We start from the raw sequence: 12,719 nt of genomic DNA on the forward strand, positions 1-12,719 counted from the left end.
TGTTTGACGCAGAGAGAAGGAGACAGCAGGAGAGGGAATACAAGCAGGGGAAGTGGGAGAGGGAGAAGCAGGCGTTCCACGGAGCAGGGAGCCTGAGGCGGAGCTCCATCCCAGGACCCTGGGATCACGACCTGAGCCAAAGGCAGACGCTTAACAACTCAGCCACCCAGGTGCCCTCAATCTTTGAAATTCTTTATCCTCTTGCTAAGAAAGCAGAAGAAAACAGTAGCAGGCCTTCCTGCCTCATGGTGTTACCCTGGGTTTTCCTGCTTGGGGCTGGTAGACTTGTTTTATTCTATTTCTTTTTCTGCAGGTCCTGCCTTGGCCTACAGTCAGCTCAGATCCCTGTGTCCGTGAGTCAGGTTGTCACGGGCCAAGCCGTGTTGCAATCACTGCTGGTGGGTGAGTCAGCCCGGCGCAGGCTTAGTGCCATGGTTCAAAGTGAGTAAGAGCTGTTTTAACTGTTTGCTCTTAATCGGAGACCTTTGTGTTTTTTCATCAAGAGGGGGATAATTGCCCTTTCCTTTTGCCTTAACAAGCCCCAGAGAGACAGGCGGGGACCCCTCAGCCCCTGCTTTTTTTCTTCAGTGGTCCGATCACTCAACACCACCTACGAGCTAGATTTCTTTGCCGTCTGCATAGGATACCTAATGAAGGAAGCTGCGTTCCAGAGACACAGTAACATTGACACCTTAAGGGCCAAGCTGAAGAGAAATGGTAGGTTTGGGGCATAGAGGAGGTGAGCTGTCCTCCTTTGGTGCAGAGAAATCTCAGTAAGTTCTCTGAGGCGGTAGCGGGTCTCGCTGGCGTTGTAAAATCCACGCGATTTCTCAGTTAAATTGATATTTATTTAAAAAGTGCCCTGGGTGATTCTAATGTGAGACCACTGGTCTAGATGCACATCAAAGTCAGTTAGCGGGAAGTGCTGGTAGCTCCAACCTGGGATTAGCTGAGACACGGCGGCCCTGCCCAGATGTCTCTCTGCTGGTGGCTCAGGGCACACCGTCTCCCCCAGCTCTGCCTCGATTTCCCTCCTCAGGCTGTCTTCTCCTCCTGCCTCCCTCCAGACCCCAGGAATGCCTTCTGTGGAAATCCCCCTCGGGCCTCCAGCATCCCCCCTGGGTTGCACCCGGCTCGGACCCCCTCCAGCCCCACCTTCTCCTTCCTGCTGCCACAGAAACTTCCATACCCCTTCTTGGGCTCTACTGATGCCCGCTTTGGCTTACACCAGCTAATTCTCCCTCTCCCGACTGCCCCCAAGAGGGTGTGTGATCGTTCCTCTGGGGGGAGCAGGGAGATAGAGCCACTGGGTAAGCTCCTGAAGACCCCTGAACCTGATTCCTTGTCTGTAAAATCAGAAGAATCGACAACCTCGTAGGACTGATGTTATGTGAGGCCATGTATGCTTAACCAGCATGAAATAGATGCTTAATAATGGATCCCGGCTGAAGCCTGGAAATCTGCATGTGTGTATCAGCTCTGGTGTTAGAGGTCGGTGGTGGGTGGTGAGGACCACACTAAGAAGCGTTGCTGACGATGGTGCTTCTCCACTTTGTGAGCTTCGGAATCGTCTAGGGAGCTTTCAAAAAGTGGAGGTGCCCAGGCTGAACTTGGGACAGGCGAAATCTGTACTGCCGTGAGGGGAGAGGATAAGCATCGGTGTTTCTAATGGCCACCGCGCAATTCCAATGTGCAGCCAAAGCTGAGAACAAGGTTTTGGGATCTGCGGGACTGGATTCTACTGACCTTGAGCAGATCACTAACCTCCGAGCCTCAGCTTCTCCCATCAGAAAAATGGGAATAAAATATGCTCGTCTTTGTTGGATTATGTAGCTTAGTTGAGACAGTTCTCCACAGGACCGGCACAGTGCTCAGAGCTTCCCTTCTGTTGAGTGGAATTGGGGAGCTGGCAGCCCATAGTGGATGTCAGAGGCTCCCAGCAGACCGAGGCCCTCTCAGCAGCCCAGGGCCCATCCAGAGTGCATGGACCCTCTCAGCTCAGAGCTTATCTGCCTCTTACTGCTCTGGTTCCAGCAAATTTATGAATCCTGCTCTGGCCCGGCCCACAGGGAGCCTGGCTTCTCCCCATGGGGCAGGGCAGGGGGGTCATGCCAACGACGCCTGCTTTCAAGTACTTAATTCCATACACTAGTCAGTTAAAAAATTAGTAACGATTAATTGAAAGAGGCAAATCAATAGCGTTTGTTCCTTCTGTTGTTGTTCGATCACCAATATGCAAAATGGTCTCTCCCTTCTGGGTTAAAATGTTGTTCAACATCTGGCCACCTGGAAATATGGCCACCACTTACATTATTTCCATGAGAATACGTGTCCCCTCCTGGGAGATGAACGTAGCACCTGTGAGTGTGCCTGGTTGTGTGTGAGCGTGTGGGTGTGGGGTTTGAAAGAGTGCGAGGGTGTGTTCAGTGTGTGTGAGCGTATACGAGTGTGGGTGTGAGTGTGTATGGGCGTGTGTACGGACGTGCGGCGTGTTTGTGTGTGTGAGTGCACTTGTGTGAGCGTGTGTGTGTGTGAGAGAGGAAGCTGCATATGCTGGGAGTTGTCAAGAGTGAGAACGCAGATTTCTCATTCTCTCCACCAGTCTCCAGATTCTGCTTTCCTTTATCCTCTCCTAAGCCTTATGTAAACTTAAGACAACGCGGGCTGAGACCTTCTATTACTGTCAAAAGCCATTTTGAAGTAATTCAAGCACTCTGTTTCCATTCTTCTGGGAAATCCTTGCAGTCTTGGAAATCACAACGCCTGCAACGCTCATCTGTTGCCTTGTACAACGGCCTTCTCGCCAAATAGATCTCGTCTCTTCTGGGCCCACCCAGGGCCGGAGGGCGTGGGGGGAGTGGCAGAGACAGCTGCGCACGGCCCGCCCCATGCCAGCTTCTGTGCTATTTTACTCTTTTTACTGTACTACGCCGGCAACTGATCTCTCTTTTGCTTTCTTTGTAGCTCTTCTTTTGTCTCTTTGAGCCGTGGTGGGGCTTTCCTGGTATTAGGTGACCGGCAGTTTGTGTCTGAAACTTGGTGGGACCCGATTGTCATCCTCCCTGTGCCCCGTCTGTCCCAGGGCAAAGGTCCCCTCCATGGGGAAGATGCCTTGGCCTTCTTCAGCTTCATTGTCTACATCCAGGCCCACAGAGCAAAGTGCTCCAGTTTCTAAAAGGGGAGGGCGTATTCTGAGGGATTGCCGCAGTTCTCTACTTTTTTACACTGCCCGGATGGGGGCACGATTTCAAATTTGGTTTATCTGAGTTTTGTTTCAACACATGCCACGTTGTCACAAGGCTTCTTCAACCGGTCAGGGGCTTCCGGTGAGATAATGCAGTAAACTCCAGGCACGTGGAGAAACTTACATGCTCTGTTTCTTTAGGGAAGAGTATTGTGGCTGTCGGATATCCTAACTGCCCTGGTTATTTCTGGGCATCCTGGGGGAGGGTGTGCATTTTCTGTCTCTCTGCACGAGGACTGTTGGCAGCCGCCCTGCTACCAGAAACAAGATGACCACCTGCCAATTTTTGAGGGTCAGGGATAGAGCATAGAGGGCAAGGCCAGGGACTGATGGGGGTAGGGGGATGCCACTGGTCTGAGAGGGAACATGACTCTAGTTAAACGTATCATTTCTTCTCATCTCTTACTGCAATTATAGGGAAGTAGTTGTATTTACAGTTTGTGCTTCATGAAAACAGCTCTTTCACGTGGGCCGGAATGGTTTTTATGTTGCCAGACCTTGGCCTCACTATATTGCCTTCCCCAGAGTATCATTTTAGCAACAAACACTGATGAATATGGTAAATCTGTAGAAACTCTTATAGATTCCTTTGAGTTTCTATAGGTAGAATATATATTTTAAAGTCCACTGTATTGTAATTACCAATATGCTGCGTCTCCTTTTGTTTTTCTTTTCTTACAAAAATGTAAGGAATGGGACACTTATCAGAAGGATCTATGTGTCCTGCATGCAGGGACGACGCTTTTCATCGTCAGTGCAGCCAGGGAAAAGGTACAGAGAAACTCACGTGTTTGCTAGTCTTTGTTCATGGGATGGCAATATTTCAACCATAGGATCATCTGGAAGTTTTATCACCACACAAGGTGATGAACATCTCATTATTCAAAGCTCCATTGTTTTATACCTTCCTAGAGGCAGAAACTGTACCAACTTTCAGTATCCATCAAAGCAGATTACACATGAATGCACTGGGTTTCAAAGTACTTGAGTACCTTTTTTCTCCCATTGTATCGATATCTCTTAGGATCTGGATTTGGGGACTGACTGGGGTTGGCTTGGAAAAGTGAGCAGGGAATCTCAAGATTTGTCTGGAAAGTGGGAAGAAGGCAAATCAGTGGGAGCCAAAGAAGTTCCCTCTGGAATTGCTTGTTTTGTTTGTTTGTTTTCCAAACTAGTTCCCTAGTTTGGATGTACCCAAGTTTCTCAAAATGGGAGCTATAAACACTGAAAGATTGTGGCCACGGGCCAGGGGCCCCATTCCCTGCTCCCCTCTTCCTTCTGCTGTTTTTCATTCTTGGAGCAATCCTCTCCCTTTGAGAGCCTCTGCGTGCCCACGGGCCCAGCCCAGACCTCTTCTCTGAGGCTGTCATTGGAGGAGGTTACTTCAGTACACGGTGATAGGAGTTCGGGGCAGCTGGCCAGCAGTTCGGAATGCCTGCTGAGAACTGAAACCCCAAGCCATTCAGTCAAATACACAGGAACGTTTTGGGGCCACCGTGAACTTCTAGGATCTGCCTTCTTGCATAATGGTCCTCTTCAGTGATTTCAGAACCAACAAGGGCAGAGGGAACCTGAAGGGACCAACCTGGCATTGGGAGCAGACCTGGTTTGCCACTCTTTGTAAGTTAATTTTAGCATTCCTTACTCCCTGTTGTTAAAAACAAGACAACCGGCCCCAAATAGAGTCGCTTATGCGAAGTCCCACGTCAACACGCCGAGACTTCACTTAATAACTGTTTCAGCTCTTGGAGAAATGGAATCTTAAACTAGATCGTCAGAAATCACCTCATCAGCATTAGTTAAGTAATCTGCCAGGTCGATCCCTGCCATGCCCTAAAGGAGAGTAACCTTACAATAAGCAATTTACTTTTTGTCTGGTCAAATGTCCTTGTTCTACCCCCTTCTGCCTAGAATAGTCTTTCATTTCCTACAGCTCTCAGAGCTCCTTCCTGTCTGCTGGGTGCATGAGTATCTGAATAAAGCCGATAAGGTCTTTAACCTGTCCTCCGCTGAGTTTTGTTTTTTAATATCATATATGTGTGGTTTTTAAAAATTCTCCTTTGAGCTAGTTAAAAGGTCATTCTGTTTCCCCCATTAATGAATTTGATAAAACCTTCGATGTGTTTTCATTTAATATTTGCATGAGAGGCATGATTTTTACCTTTTAAAGTATATCTTTCTACATTAGGTACATAATACGCTAAGTACTCTTCTAGATGCGGATGGGGAGCAAGAATTTTCTGTCCCCTCAAGGGTTTTTCTAGCTGGACTAAGAATCAAATTGACTTGAGGCAGATTAACAGGAGAAAATCACATTTAATGGTGCACACACAAGGAATCCACAAAGACACGGAAATTCCAAAGACAGGCAAGATGACATGTACATGTCATTCTGAACTAAGGAGAAGGGGGTAGAGGTCTGGGACTTCAAAGGGAAGGAATGCACTTCACAGGAAGATGAAAAAGGGTCAATGTTGGGTCAACAAGTGTTTGCTAGGCCATACTGAAACAACGGGACATAGAGGACTCTGACCAAACAGGCCTCGTTAAGTTCTTCCCTATCTACCACACCCGGTTCGTATCCTACCATCCTTATCTATAGTGATACCTCGCTTCCTGAAGCAGGTTCTCTATCTAAATTATTTTTAGGCAGTTGGGGGCGGGAAGGTAAAGAGCTTTTCCTGAATCTGCTGGATTTGACTCCTTTTTAATTCAAAATCATCTTCACGCCAAAGTGGCCCATTGTGGGGTGGCGCCTTACATGAAGCCCCTTTGTGTGTTTATTTAACAAACCCAGAACACAGGTTTGGATGCTATGCATGCTGTTTTAAGTGCTTGATAAATGTAAACTAACTTAATCCGCCTAACAGCGCTACAGCACCTAGGAGTCCCTTTAGCCTGTCTTAGCCCCTGGTATCAGACTGATGCTCAGCATCTTGGGCAAGGTTGCGTGAGCACTAAGAGCCAGGGGAGGGAGCCCAAGCACAGGCCTGGGTGAGGCTGAGGCACCCAGGCCCTTCTGGCTCTGGGGCTCCCTCTAAGTAAGGGGGGGGTGAGATGAGAAACAGGCCCCAACTTTGTTTTGTAGGAAGCTGCATCTTGAAGGAGCAAAAGAGTTGTGTTGACAGAGGGGAGGGGCTATAATAAATGGACTCTGTAGATAAGTCCCCAGCCAGGGGGGACCCACACTGGGCCTGGTGGTGTGGGGCAGTGCTCTGACTGGCATGATGACCGTTGTGCTGTGTTTCTTATAAAAGTCAGCTTAGGGGCCGCCTGGGTGGCTCAGTCGGTTAAGCGTCTGCCTTTGGCTCAGGTCATGATCCCAGGGTCTGGGATCGAGGCCCACGTCTGGCTCCCCACTAAGTTTGGAGTCTGCTTCTCCTTCCCTCTCTGTCCCTCCCTGCCCCTTGCTCACACACGCTTTCTCTCTCTCTCAAATAAATAAATAAAATCTTTAAAAAAAGTCAACCTAACTATCCCTCCACTTCCCTGAGGGCCCTCTTTCTTTTCAGAAAATATACTTTAGTTTATTATTTTTTTAGAATGTATGGTCACCAGGCCAGGGAGAGTCAAGGTGACAGTGGGAGGCAGCAGGATGGGGAGTGGGTGCGGTGAGGGAGGGCACAACTGGAATCTGCTGGACTTGTGTTCAAATCCAAGTTCGGCCATTTACTGGAGAATAAAGTTCAAATCCCTTTAAATGAGCATTAAACCTCAGTGGGATTAAGTAAAGGCTTCCGTCTCTTTTCCTACCAGAAGTGAGCAAGGGATCAGCTCGGGTTTGCAGTTGGGGAAGAGACTCAAGGGTCCTGAGGTTGGAAGAGGGGGAGGGGAAGTTGGTTCGGAATTGGTTGAGAAGAAGGTCTTCCCGCAGGTGCTGCTGGGGGAGGGCTAATCCGGAAGGCTGAGCTGCAGCCGCAGTGTGGGGGGGGGGGGTGGGGGGGGGAGGAGAGAGCCTCCCAGCAAGCTCGGGAGGCAGCTCCCAGCTAGATAAAGATCTGTGACTGATAGCTCCAGATTGACCTGCTGTCCCAGTTCCTGTTCCAGGGCAAAGATCACCCAGCCCAGCCCTTAGACTCGTCCTTCTTTCTTTCTTTTTTTTTTTTTTTTTCCCTTCTCCGGCTTTGTTTACCTTATAAGGAAGGTCAACATTACAAAGTCGAAAGTGCCTGCTACCGGCCCCTGGATTTCGACAAATAGTTTCTTGGACCAGAACATTCCATGTGAAGATGGCTGGGCATTCAATCCTGCTGGCTGCTGTCTCAGTCCTGTCCGCCTGTCAACAAAGTAAGAGTCTCAGGCAGTGTGTGTGTGTGTGTGTGTGTGTGTGTGTGTGTGTGTGCGCGCCCCCCCCCCCCCCCCCCGCCTCCCGAGGGGGAAGAAGGTCTGGTTTTTGAGTTTCATGCTTCCTTCCTGGTGGCCATGGGAGCCACACAAGGCGTAGGGTACCCTGGGTCGTCCGCGCCTCCTTCCCCAGAGAGATTTTGGAACATTCCAGGGAGCAGTTCTCGCAAAGCGGCTGAGGGAGGCTCTCTGAGCCTGGAGATTCTGCCATGTTTGTGGTTACCTCCCACGGCCCAGTTCAGATGACCCTTGGAAATGCACCAGCTAACCTGACGGAAGGGGGGCTATCCATACTAATTTGGAGGGTTCCAGAGGAAACATTGTACCTGCTTTAGACCCTGGCTGTGATTTTTTGAAGCCTCATGTTTTAATTAATGTTTCTTAAATAAACTGCCTATGGCAGGTATGATTATCAGGTTTAAAAAAATCTGCAGAAATACGAGCTTCAAGTTAGGTGATGAATTCAAAATCTTAAAGCACCTTCCCACTAGACTTATTGGGCATCTCGATTGGCTGGTTATATAAAGAGCATTTGCTCCATGGAGGGTCAATTATCATCTTATCTATGATGTCAGCTTAACATGCTAAATGGGGAAAAGGGTCTGGACACTGGGGAGCAAGACTGGGAACCAACCATGCATATTTCTTTATTTTTCTGACTGTGCTGCTCCCAGGAAGGGGAGGCAGAGCTGGGGACGGCTCAGGGTGCACAGACGGCCAGAGCACGAAGGGACCACAGCTTTGGATAAAGTCCCGGCCTACATGCATGTTCAGGGTCTTGCCTAACCAGTGTGTTTTGTGTATTTATGAAAATATGATACTATGACACACATTGTGTGGATTGATTGACATTCTAGAGTAAAGCAGGGTGTTTATCGCCAACTAAAGGGGCCCTTGGGTCACAGCGGCCCCACGTTCCCACACACCTCCCCGGAAGCGCACCAATCCTGTGTGTTTCCTCCTCCTGGTGCCGCAGAGAGCACAAGACTGGGTCCACAGACGCCCCAGAGCCTCTGTCAGCCTCACAGAGAGGCGTCTGTGTGCTGGTGGGTGCAGGGGACAGCGGGGAACTGTGGCCAGAGGTCAGGTGGGGGTGGCTAGGAGTGGGTGGAAAGGAGAGGAAACTGGGCCCCTGGTGGTTGGTCGGTACTCGAAGATAAAATTCAACTGAAAGTTGTAAAGATCTTATTGGCTTTATTCAACGAGTCATGAATCAGGCAGCATCCCATCCGGCAGATAGAGAGGAGCTCTGGAGAGCTGTACAATATGAAAGACAGAGGGCAGGAGGGGGCACAAAAGGAAGTTGCTAGCAAACGGGGATTGTTTGTGGCAAAGGTCACCTTTTTTAGATAGGATTTATCTATCAGGCCTATTGCCTCACTAGTGCTAACCTGGTAATTCCAGGTTGACTTGTGTAAGATTCCACTTCGGGGAGAGGTTGAAACCGTAATTAAGTGAGGGATTAAGTCTCGGTTCCGTGATGTCAGTTTAGCGCTAATGACTCCATTTTGAGCCTGTTGTCTCTTTTTTAACAGTGGTAGATGGGGAACATTTACTGATTGGGTGGGGGAGAGAGAGGGAGAGAGAAAGAAAGAGAAGACACAACTGTTTAGTTGACATGAAGGACCAGAATTTGCTGCTTCTGCAGAAGTCTGGTGTTTATGGAGAAGGGACACCATGAATCATGGTAGAAACAGATCTGGTTTTGAAAACAGACAGTCCCCTATCTGTCCAGCTCAGCCACTTACCAGCTGGGTACCCCTGACCGGGATATTCTGCCCTTCAATGTCCTCTTCAAAGAGGGTTAAGCAGGATGCCAGATGGGAAGTGCCTACCAGGGGGCCTGGCCTGGGGTTGGGGCATAGCATGGTCAGTCCACAGGCGTGACCAGGTGCTATGGAGAGCCAAGAGGAAGATGGTACTTTCAAAGCTTTCACACATGGCTTTATTTCGAAACTCTAGGTTCTTGCCCCATTGCCCAGTGTAAATCAAGGAGCACACGTCTTTCATTGTTTCCATCTTACAGATGGAAGCAAGAAGACTTATCAAGTGTTTTCTCCAAGGCTGTGGAGCCATGGTGGCAGCAGGGTACAGAATGGCTGCCATATTTCCCCTCTGCAGACACATCGCCTTTTTGGCTCCAGCCGGGCACATGACTTATTGGCCTCTCCAGATTCAGGCTGCCTTGCGAGGATTTAGCCAGGGCTGGAAACAGCCAGTGCCCAGTCCTGCATTTCCCAAATCTTCACCCTGCTCTGCCTGGCTTCAGGGATGCCACAGCATTTTGAATGAGAGACTCTAGCAGAGCATTTATGCACTTTTGATGTTCAGCTGCAGCGTTTAAATCCTGAGCCATGGTTTATTTGTAGAGGAGAGGAAGTCGTGGGGGAGGGAAGAGGCCTGCTGTGCGAGCCCTTACTGAACCAGGCTCACTATTTACTGACTTGTCAGAACGGAGATAGGATCGAGTCTCAGGAGGAAATGCATCACGCCAGAGACTGTCACACAAGCTAGAAACGTGGTGCGCAAAAGGAAACTAGATTTGAAACATGAGCAAGTGGGAAATGGATGTGGAGGTACTAAAGTAAGCGAGACCAGGATCGCCTGGAGAGAACTGGTAGGGAACTGAAACCGGAAGAAATAATCTGAAGGGAAATCCTTGACCCCAGAGTTAATTATGGGGCAAAACTAGGGTGATAAGGATGGGAGGTGAGAACAACTGACCAAGGAGGAAGTGTGATCTGGAAGCCAGCGAGCTTCATAGGGCTGGTCATCAGATGCAAGCAACTCTGGCATTGGGCTTGGATGATCTAATGCAACAAATGTGGCCAAGGAAGAACAAAGTCATGATGATCTCATAGTAGGGAAACTGAGTCAGACAAGGAGGCATGGTTCCCAAAAGTTTTCTTGTGACCTTCCCTCCTGGCTCTTGCCCTCTCTAGGTAGTCACTGATCTGCTTTATGTCACTATGGATTCATTTGCATTTTTGAGAAGTTTATGTAAGTGAAACTCTACAGTACTGTTCTCTTCTGATCTTGCTACTCTCGTTCAGCATAATATGTTTGAGGTTCATCCCTGTCGTTCCATGTGTCAATCGTTCATTCTCTTTTACTGTCTAATAGTATTCTATTATATGGATATACCACATGCACCACAATTTGTTTATCCATTAGCTTGTTGACCAACATTTGTGTTAGGGTTCTCCAGAGAAGCAGAACTAATACAACACGCACACACATTTATTTAAAAAAAAAAAAAATTGGTTCATACCATTGGGGGGGCTGGCAACTCTGAAATTTGCAGGGCAGGTTCGAAGGCTGGAAATTCTAGCAAGAATTGGTGTTGCTATATGGAGCCTGAAGGCAGCGTGTAGGCAGAATTCCTTTCTCTTTGGGGAACTTCAGTCTTTTCTCTGTGGGCCTTCAACTGATTGGATGAGGCCCACTCACATAAGGAGGGTAATCTGCTTTACTCAGATTTACTCTACTGATATAAATGTTACTCACACCCAAAAAATATTTTCACAGAAACATCTAGACTGGTGTTTGACCAAACAGTGGGGCACCATGGCCTAGCGTAGTTGAGACAATAAAATTAACAATTAACAATTGCAGAATTGTTCCTAATATTTGGCTATTATGAATAAAGCTGCTATGAACATTTGTGTACACATTTTTGTATGGACGTATGATTTAATTTTTCTTGGGGAAATAACTAGGATTGGAGTGACTGGCTATATGGTCTATGTATGTCTAACTAAAAAATCCCATTCCAAATGGTTTTCCAAAGTGATTGTACATTTTACATTTCCACCAGAGTATATGAGAATTCTGGCTGCTCTGCTAGCCTTACTGCTCTCCTTTTTAATTTATATGATTTGTCTTTTTAATTTTAAACCTTTTAATAGGTATGTGATGGTATCTAATTGTGGTTTAAATTTGTGTGTTTCCTAATCAATAGTGATGTGCTACATTTTAATTGTTAATCCCTCTCTATCCTTGCAGGTTATTTTGCTTTGCATGTGGGAAAGGCAAGATTAAAATACAAAGTTACACCTCCGGCAGTCTCTGGGTCACCAGAGTTTGAAAGAATATTTCGTGCACAGTAAGTAATGCTTCCCCCACCCTTCTGGGATCTGGGCCTACCACATATAGAGACTTCTGATAAGGGCAAAGAGGTGCAGAGGAGATATCCCATTGTAACAAACCATACTTCACAGCCAAACCCCTTCTTATGATCCTTGAAGCTTAAAGCATCCAGCTCATGGAGTCTCTACCAACCTACATTTTGAATTTAGAGGGTGTATTTATAGAAAAGGCTGGGATCTTAAGAAAGACTTCTCTATATCTCTAAGCATGGCAGTTTGGTTCAAGAGCCCCTCGAGTACTCTGAGAATTCGATAGCCTCCAGCTGGATTAGCTATGACATCAATTTCCTATCTTTATTTTACCTTTCCACGTGAAACAGAGACAAACCGTTTCCTGAAATCCCAAACCTGTAAGAGTGAGAAAACTTTCCATTTCACACATACTTGTAGTGATTTTGATCATCTTGTCTTTTCAGATGCATACAGAATGTTCCACCATAAACACCATGAGTTTGGCTGCTACAGATGCTAGGGCTCCCTTTAGATCTCATCCCCCAAATAAGTGCTTTTAGAAACACTGCATGTGTCACCATTTATGTGTCACTCAGCTCTTTTGTTAATACTTCGGGATTTTTCATCTAGATCATGAGTGATGTGGGCCTATAATTTTCCTTTTTTTATATGATCTTCGTCTCACTTTGATATCAAGATTATACTAGTTTCATGGAATGAGTTAGAGAATTATTTTCTCAGAGAATTTTAGTAAGATTGGGAGAGTGTCCTCCTTCAAAATTGTGAGAATTGCCTATAAGATGATCTGAACTGATGCTTTCCTTGTGGGAAAAAACCTGAACTATGAAATTTGATTTCTTTAATGATGACTGGATTATTTGGCTTTTTATTCCATCTTGAATCACTTTGGGCAAGTCATGATCCTTGAGCTGACAGCATCGTTCTCTTGTCCATCTCTTTACTTCAAAGGCAAGAATTGCACAGACTGGGCGCCTGGGTGGCTCAGTTGGTTAAGCAACTACCTTCGGCTC

The 12,719-nt window shown here is 47.3% G+C and overlaps 1 protein-coding gene across 4 annotated transcripts in view; it reads left to right on the plus strand.

Annotated features, from left to right (window-relative positions):
• The first annotated feature begins 214 nt into the window (after positions 1 to 214).
• MGST2 (microsomal glutathione S-transferase 2) overlaps positions 215 to 12,719 on the plus strand; it is a 28,867-nt gene continuing 16,362 nt past the window's right edge. Inside the window, exons 1-3 of one of the 4 annotated variants that reach the window (XM_080796499.1) lie at positions 215 to 717; positions 7,385 to 7,531; positions 11,594 to 11,693. In XM_080796499.1, the coding sequence (XP_080652625.1) occupies positions 651 to 717; positions 7,385 to 7,531; positions 11,594 to 11,693 (314 nt within the window). In that variant the 5' untranslated portion in view covers positions 215 to 650. Of the gene's footprint in view, positions 718 to 4,651; positions 4,865 to 7,171; positions 7,532 to 10,536; positions 10,589 to 11,593; positions 11,694 to 12,719 lie in introns of those variants that run through there. The other 3 variants (XM_080796498.1, XM_080796497.1, XM_080796500.1) reach the window with 3 other exon arrangements.

The sequence above is a fragment of the Martes martes genome (genome assembly GCF_963455335.1).
Source record: "Martes martes genome assembly, chromosome: 2".
NCBI lineage: Eukaryota > Metazoa > Chordata > Mammalia > Carnivora > Mustelidae > Martes > Martes martes.